This window comes from Serinus canaria, chromosome 4A (genome assembly GCF_022539315.1).
Source record: "Serinus canaria isolate serCan28SL12 chromosome 4A, serCan2020, whole genome shotgun sequence".
In the NCBI taxonomy this organism is placed as follows: domain Eukaryota; kingdom Metazoa; phylum Chordata; class Aves; order Passeriformes; family Fringillidae; genus Serinus; species Serinus canaria.
The window spans coordinates 117,967-126,384 of NC_066318.1; the positions used below are offsets into that span (position 1 = coordinate 117,967).

Consider the following 8,418-nt stretch of genomic DNA (forward strand, 5'->3'; position numbering starts at 1 on the left):
CACTTGTAACACATGGAAGATAAGGTGGATGTAACTAAAACCCCATTTAAATCTACACCTGTCATCTGAGGATCTCCATTAAAACGCTATTCTGACTTCCAGAATCACTGGAAGATGGGAGACTGCAGCTCCCCTCGGTAAAACACACTGGTTGTTTCCATCAAGTATCGCACCGGGCAAGAGAAGCTCTGCACTGCCGCACCGCCAGCCTCCGCCACAGAGAACGAGGGGATGAGCAGGAGCCGGTGACTCGCGACCAGAGCGCCCGGCTCTTTGGGAAGGACGAGAATAGGAGACCAAAACCCGGGTGCGGCTAGCAAGTTATCCGCACCCAAAATCCCAGGCCCGCGACGGCAAGCACAGAAAAGTTAGGGAAAGCCGGGTTGTGTTTCGAGTCCGAGCTGTCCACAGTTGGACAGCCCCCAGCTGGATGCCAAGCCCGAAGCCCGGCGCGGCCGCGACCCCTCCAAACCCGAGGACAGGGGCAAGAGCCGCCCGTCCCCCAGCGATGCGGCGCTTCGGGCGCTCGCTGACCTGGCTGCTCCCACTGGATTTGCCTCTGCCTCCAGTGGGAACGGCGGTGCGGCCGGAGCTCCGCCAGCATCGGCGAGACACAGCCGAGCGGGCGGCGGGAGCGCCGTTGCCCCCGCGGAGCACCCGGAGCGCAAGCACCGCTCCGTCTCCGGGTGCTCTGCTCGGGTGCCGCGGTGCCGTCACCCCCTTCAGCGGGGACACCCGCGGCAGCTGGCCGAAGACACCCCTGCTGAGCGGTTGGGACACCCGCGGGGACCCCCGGGCCAAGGAGGCGGTCGGTACTCACGGCGGCGGGCGGGCGGGCGCGCAGCCCCGGGGCATGGCGGCAGCGCGGGCGGTGCTGCGGAGCGGCCGCTGCGGCTCTGACCCGGAGCCGGATCGCGGCGCGGAGAAGGGAAGAGAAGGGAAGGGGAAGTGACAGGCGGTGCCACCGCCCCGCTCCGCCCCGCCGCTTGCTGCGGGACGCGGCGCGGCCGTGCGGCCGCAGCTCCCTCCGCCGGCCGCGGGCCGGAGGCACCGGGAAACCCCCGGAAGAGCAGGAAGCGAACAGCAAAGAGCAAAGAGATGGGAAAGAGAAGAAGAGAAAGGCCGGAGGTGGGGGGGAGGGAGGAGGAAAGAAAAGGAAAAGGGGACAGGGAAAAAATAAATCAGGAAGGGGAACGGAAAAGGGGGGAAGGAAAGGGGAAAAGTGAATGAGGAGAGAGGGAAAGGGAAAGGATGATGGCGATAGAAGAAAGGGGAAAAAAAGGAGGAAAAGAAAACTTTAAAAAGACAGGAAAGGATAGAACAGAAAATGAATACCCACACTATTGGAAGAGTAATTGCAGCATGTTTGCGCCACTGTGAAGAGAAACACTGCAGAAGGGCCCATAATGGGGCACAATTCAGCTGAGGCAGTGAGACATGTCCTCTACTGCCTGTGCCCATCTGTTTGGGGAACATTCTCCTACAGGGAACAGGAAAGTCCCTAGATATTTCAGCACACCAGCAGGCTGCAGTGTGGACAGGGAATGGAGCACTGCACTCATGTCCAGGGTGAAGCCCAGCTGTCCCAACCCCATGCAGGGACAGACCACACACCCTGGAGCCAGGGGTCTGGTCTCTGGTACACTGGGTCACTCTAACTGCAGACAGACCCATTCTCCAGTGCTTGTACTGGTTGGTGCTGGGCAGGAGCTCTCGCTTCTGATGTTATGCAGCTAGGAGAGGTAATGTCACTTTGGAGTGAAGCCAAAGCAGAGCAGGTTTTGGGAGTGAATGGATGGGGAGCTAAAAGGGCGATGATCTCTCACCTGCTCTTCCACGCCTTCAATCCAGGTAGTTTGTTGGAGGTTGCAGGCACCTCCAATAGACAAATAACCTCTGTGCTGCCTGTGTTGGTAATTACCCTCTGCATATTCTACCATTGTTCTGGACAGCCAGGTTTAATCCAGCTATTGATTTATCTTGCATATACCGTTCTTAGTTCACAAAATCCAGACCTTGCCAGAAGTTTTATAGTTAATAACAATAAAATGCGGCTGCTGAATGAAGGTCTTGTGCCTCTTCACTAGCAAATGATGCTTAGGTATTGATCTACTGTTGTTATATGCACACTGGTGTCAAGAGCAAAAGCAAAGTTCCCATTTTTGTCCTCAAGAACAAGCTAGGCCAGGAGCCTTCTATGATTTTTCTCTTTAGTCATGATCTCTTCCCTGTCTCTTCTACACTAGACTGCACTTGGCCATCAGGACAGAATTTTTTGTTGTCCACTTTCCACCTCAACCCACCAGCATCCAGCTGGCATTGCCTTAGCAGTGCTCACTCACTGGACCAGCTCTTGGGTCAGATGCACAGCTCAGATATTGAAGCCACAGTGTAAATGAAGCACATTCAGGATTTCTGCACCGTTCCTCAGTCCAAACCGTGAAAGAATCCTCTAAGGACACTTAAGCTCCAATGAAGTGCCCATGTCTTTTGCCTAGTCCTTTGCCTTAGCAGAGCTGGGTTGACTGATATTCTTATAACCTGGATCAAATTCTATCACTGAAAAGCTGTTGGAAAATTTTGGACACAGTCTCATTATTTCACCTAATTAAAACATTTGCCTGGTTAGAAGGATGGGGTGATTCCCCTGCTTGCCATCTCTTTTAGGACTAACACACATGAAACAGCAAAAGATTTCAGACTTCAGTCCTGGGCTGAAGCCAAGGCTGAAGCTAAGTTTTGTTATTTATACTCTGCCATGAGGTGGATTCTTCCAGCTCACACCTCCAGCCTGTAGAATAGCTTCACCTTAATGGAGCCAGGTCATAGCAGGAAGGTCAGTGTCCTTCTACCCCTATGTCCAAATGTTTCACTGCACCTGTAAACAAGAGAAGTTGCTGTTTGCCTCACTGTGTCTTTCTTCCACTTCCTGAGTTACCAGGACAACAAAGGGTAGGAGGGAAGTGCATATGTGTAGCTCTGAAAGAGTAACCTCTATGCATTCCCTCCTACTGGGAAAGACTGGCAAGCAGTGTGTGTTTCAGTGGGAGGTGGGACTTGAGTTTCCACCAAAAGCTGCTGGAAACCCTACCTTCCACACTGACCACCTTTCCTGCATGCTGGCAATGTCCAGTGAAATGGTGTATTACATGGCAGCTGCACAAACACCCATGACAAAAGCAAATGAAAGGTATTCCTTCTAATAATGAAGCCAAGGGATGACAGGGGATGGCATGCTAATGTCATGTTTGAGATTCCCCAGGATAAGGCCCTTTTGTACAAGTCGGCATCCAGAAAATAAGTCATGAACTAATTTTCCTCAGAATACCCTCTTTAGTTCACATCTGCAACAGGAACAGAATACTTGTCAGTCTCAGGACAGGGCAGTGGCTCAGGTCCAGCCCTAGGGTACTTCTTCACATCGAAGAAGCAAGCGTTCAATGTGGCATTTGGAGAAGGGCAGAATTTGAGAGAACCATCGAGGTTTGATTTTCATATCCATGGTCTGGGTAAGCAGCAGGATGGCTGTCCCAGAATTAAAATGTACTAAGCCCAGACCTTTCGTGAAGTCACTCTTTCCTCAGGCTGTTGCTGAGGCAGAACAGAACCCTATTCTGTGCTCATCCTCCTTTTACCTAATACCTGATCACTGCAAGTTAAATGCTGATAGATCTTAAAAGCAGAAGGTTCTCTGCCTGTTCTGATGCTCCAGACACGCTTCCAGAGTAAATGTGACGCAGCAAACCCCCTCCTAAAGGGCAATGGCCCTTTCCAAGGCAAACTAGGAATCAGGCTTGAGGGAGGATCACCGGTAGGAATGCTGCTTAGAGTCTCCTTGTCAAGATGTTCCTAACAGAGCAGCTTTTAGAAGGAACAGATGGCAGAGGCTTTGCCTGAGAGGACTCAGAAAAGCTGGCAACATGGGAGAAGAGTCGGAAGGAAGCATAAGCACTCTGCCTGTGCCATGTCTTGCCCACCATCTCAGCTGTCCTAGCTTGAGCCTTCTTCTGCATGAGGCTACAGAGGAGCTAGGAAGAAGCAAAATTCAAGTCTTGGTGTTCTAATATGACAATATTTTGATTTTGGAAAAGAAAAAAAAAGAAGAAATTGTTGTCATTTCACTGCAAAATTTAAACTCAAGTTAGAGAGGTTCGAGTTTTTATCCAGCTTTTGAAGTCTCCTCTCACAGCAAACAGGAGCACAAACAGGAGCATAAGGAAATTTACGGAAGACTCAGAATATTTCAAAGATGAAGTGGGTTATAAATCAGAAGAAAAAAGAAGCCAGAAGCTTTGACTTTATTAAAGGCAAGGAAGAAAAGGCACATGGAGAATCAGAGGAACACCTAGAGATGGACACACCATGTTGCCTGAGTATCTGAAAATTGTGGAGTGTGACTGCAATATTGCAGAATAAGCTTCAAAGCTATGAGATGGCAACAGGTGAGGACTGTTCTCCTACCTTTTAGATGTTTAAGATTCCCATTTTTAAAAACACCTTCCACCACAACCATTTTATTATTAGTTTGAAAATAGAAAACTAAACTCTCAGAAAAATGGAGGAAATCACATGGTCAGTACCAGAAGACTAGCAACAAGTGATTTCTGATGCAATAGGCCTTCAGGGATTATAAATCTCTCTCTATATACGTATGGTCTTAAGACTGTGCTGTTGCAGCAGGCTCCAAGAAATGCATCACTGGGCAACAAAAGACCAGGGAGGCAGTACCACATTTTCATACTGCTTAGCTAAAAAGCTCTAAAGAGAAGAAAGGCTCTTTTCTTGTTTAGACCTTCAGAGGAAAAAATGCAGGAACAGAGCTATTGTGGGTTGGACTTTTCTCACAGTGGTGCATGAATATTCTGTGTAATGCCCAAGGATTCTGTTCCTGCTTCTGGCAGACTTGTCTTCAAAAAAGTTTTTTCCACAATCTTGAGCATATTTTAAACAAGATAGTTACAGGTTTCTTTTTTTTCTTTTTTTTTTTTTTTTTTTTTTTTTTTTTTTTTACTGTAGGAATTTAAGTGTGACACAAAGGTCTTTAGAAAGTAACAAATTTGATGGCAAAATTAATTGAACCCCGAAGTGATTAATTTAGGCTCTGATCTTGCAAATATGAGCTATGACTAAGCATAAGAATCTACACAGACTGGATCAGGAACAGCCACAAGAAAGGTATCTTTTGAATTCATTAGGATTATTTTTTTTGTGTAAGGAACAATTTAACATGTGTTTTGCAGAATCTTACTCAACAGTTGCAGGGGATGAAAAAATAGTACAGTATAACGAATACTTCACCTTCCCATTAAAGCAGGGCTAAAATGTGAAATTCCTTCTAATAATGAAAAAAATAAATTATGAACAGGTACAGGTTAAAGTCTGTTTAGACAGATCTCCTGTTATTGCTGCATGCTTTGTCTCAGAAGACGAGAATCTGTTAAGCTCACAGTTAATACACTGTTTCCAAATTACCCAGACTGAATATTAAATCATCCATGCTCAGATTTATGTTATTAATACAAAAGATGATGAATTGATACCAACTTTTTCCCTCTGATATCTGGCTTCCTTTGAGAAGGCTGATCAAACTGGCATGTTACAATAAAAGAAAGGATCTAAGTTGACTTACCTCCACTTTCAGAAGTGTGCAGCCTTTCAAGAACTCTTGAATATTATTGATGCAATCAGCTTCATTTTTAGGCTCCAGGCAATACTAAAGAAAGAAAATCCACTGATCTCATTGCATTGCCCATACTGAGAAGGCCTGCATGAATATTGACATGTGCCTTTTATACTGAATTAGGGAAGCTTCTTCAGGGGGCGGGTGGGGGTGGCAGGCAAGCTGTTGAAGCAGGAAGAAAGCCACTGGAGGAAGTGATGCACACATAGAAACTGTCGGCATCTTGTTTTGAATGCCAGCATACGACAGTGCCCTAACTGACAGTGGGAAACTGATGACCTTTAACAACATGCTGCCCCGAACCACCACAAGTAAGAAAAAGATAAGGAGCTAGCAAAATTGATTTCTGCATAATGAAAGGCTCCCAACAACCTGTTGTGCAGTTGCTTTTTTAAAAGCTTCTCTTCTGTGTAGCCAGTTCCTATCTCTCATTGGACTCCTTCCCTTTTTCTTCTCCTTCAGATTCTTATCACACTTTTGGACTGTGAATACACGCCTTGTCAAACTGTTACAAGAGGCATTCACATGGCTTCAGTACCAACGGATTTGTTGGTCTTGGGACAGACCAAATGGCACAGATGCAAGTGTTATTTGCTTATTCCTGCTCCAATCTGCTTCTCCAGTGCATTTCCTGACTAACAAAGCATTTTGCAGTAAGAGTTCTGAAAGAGTGAATATATTTACAGTTGCAATTAATTATATTGATGGAAATACTGACACACTGCAAATCCTTCTATTTAAAATCAAGATATTCTGATCTCTGGTAGGCCAAGTATTTCCTGCCACTGACTGAACGTGGGTGAGTCAACCACAACCTTGCAGGGTTTATTTGTCTGGATGTGGAAACAAAATCAAGTAAACAAAGCTACAATCATACTTGGCTCTCGATTAGAAACTTAAATGTAAAATACCTCTCTCTGAAGCTCCTTGCTTCTCTCACCAGAGTAACTAGGCCTCAGAATGCTCAGGGCAGGGTTTCATTGAGCAGGACTCTGTCTCAACATAGCAAAGTACATCAGAAAGCATTACCTTTTCTGCAGATCCCGGAAGAAGCCGATTAATGAGTTTGCAAAGCACAGTTCCATCTTTCAGAGAAGTTTTCAGGAACCCCTCTGGATCATCCACTATTTTCTTAGGGGAATTTAAGACTCCTAGTGAAATAAGCCATGTTACAATCTGTTCTTCTGGATTCATGGCGGAGAGATCTGCTGCCAGAGCTGTTCTCCTGTACAACAGCGTACTGGAACCCACATCCGTGATTACATCTTCCTGCTGCAGCTCAAGTGTGAAACTACCCTTTTTTTTTTTTTTTTTTTTTTTTTTTTGGGCTTGATAGAGAAACCAAATCTTAGGAACTAAAAGCAGCTACTCTAAGGTGCAAAACTGTTGTCAAAATAAAAGTTTCTAACACTCAGCAGGAAACAGGGAAAGCAGATTGTTAACTACATCTTTGCAAAAATATTGAAAATGCAAGCATTTTATATCAATAGTTATTACACCAAAAATATCTGACATAGGGACTTCCCCCTTGTGACAGCTGGCACCCTACCACCTAGAAAATTTAGTCTGAACTTAAGGGTATCACCCAAAGAAATAAATTTCTTAATACTGTAAATAATGATTTGTTTCTAGTGTTAAAACAGAATTCACAATGGTGATATTTTGGAGGAATGTAGGACAAAATAGAGATTTTTCAACTTTATGTGGCAAGCCTAATTATTAAAATTGCCTTTTACAGTAGTTTTCTATTGTCTGATTTTTGAAAATAAATTCTGATCATGCACTTCATGTATGAATAATGCCTCTCTTCAACTGCTGTGTAGAAGTCCACATATAATCAAAATGGTTATTTAGAAGATAATAATCTCTAAAAACAATTATCTGGATAACTTCAAAAAGGTCAGGAATTTAGTCATCCAAAGCTGAGAATAAAATCCCCAACTATGTTACTTGTCTTATTAAGATGTCCCTTTTACCACCACTGCAGGATCTACTGAAGGCAGTTTTCCACCCTGCCCAGGGCAGTATTAACCATCACTACTTATCACAGCAAGTCAAAAAATCCAGTCATCTTTATAACTGTCCTTTCACCAGAACAGATGGAAAATGAAGCAATTCTGTTGATGATGAAGCTGGAACATCATGGCTTGAAGAATCCAACGGGAACAAAGTATCCTAGACACCAGAATCTCTTGGTTACGGTGTTCTGAGCCAATTCCTATCCTCTTACTTAAAGCAGCTTTCAAGAACCCAGTGTTACCAAACTAATGATTTAAAGGGTCGGGAAAAATAGAGCAGCAGAACAATAAATTGTATAGAGAAAAATGGGCATGGTTTCACCTTTGGTGAGTACATGACTGTAAAATAAATGGAGCCACAGGAGCTAGCTTCTCAGCCGGATAGCTGGTTCCCCGCAGGGTAAGCGCCCCAGGCGAGCGGCCCAAGGCCGAACACCTCAGCCCTCTGGGGGCTGGGGTGCCCTAGGCCAGACAGCCTAGCACAGCAAAGACCCCGAGCAAGCTCAGTGATTTCAGCTCTTAGTGAAAGTCAGCTCTTTTGTGATTTCAGCTCTCAGCTTGCTGTAGGGGCTGCGGCTGGCCGTGGCTCCTGGAAGGCAGACGAAATGAGAGAGGAGAAGGCAGCCAAGAGCGTTCCACGATGTTTATTCTGAGGGTCTCGCGAAGGGTCTTGAAGCTGCTCTTCTGAGGAAAGTGGGCCCAGACAGCCTCTTTTATAGA

At 45.6% G+C, this 8,418-nt stretch overlaps 1 protein-coding gene across 7 annotated transcripts in view; it reads right to left on the reverse strand.

Annotated features, from left to right (window-relative positions):
• ARHGEF6 (Rac/Cdc42 guanine nucleotide exchange factor 6) overlaps positions 1–6,944 on the reverse strand; it is a 39,444-nt gene extending 32,500 nt beyond the window's left edge. For 2 of the 7 annotated variants that reach the window (XM_009090454.4, XM_050974619.1), the window contains exons 1-2: positions 6,710–6,943; positions 5,630–5,713 (exon numbers count right to left, since the gene is read on the reverse strand). In XM_009090454.4, coding sequence (XP_009088702.2) covers positions 5,630–5,713; positions 6,710–6,874 — 249 coding nt within the window. In that variant the 5' untranslated portion in view covers positions 6,875–6,943. Of the gene's footprint in view, positions 1–820; positions 972–5,629; positions 5,784–6,709 lie in introns of those variants that run through there. The other 5 variants (XM_050974623.1, XM_050974620.1, XM_050974618.1 and 2 more) reach the window with 4 other exon arrangements.
• Positions 6,945–8,418: the final 1,474 nt, after the last annotated feature.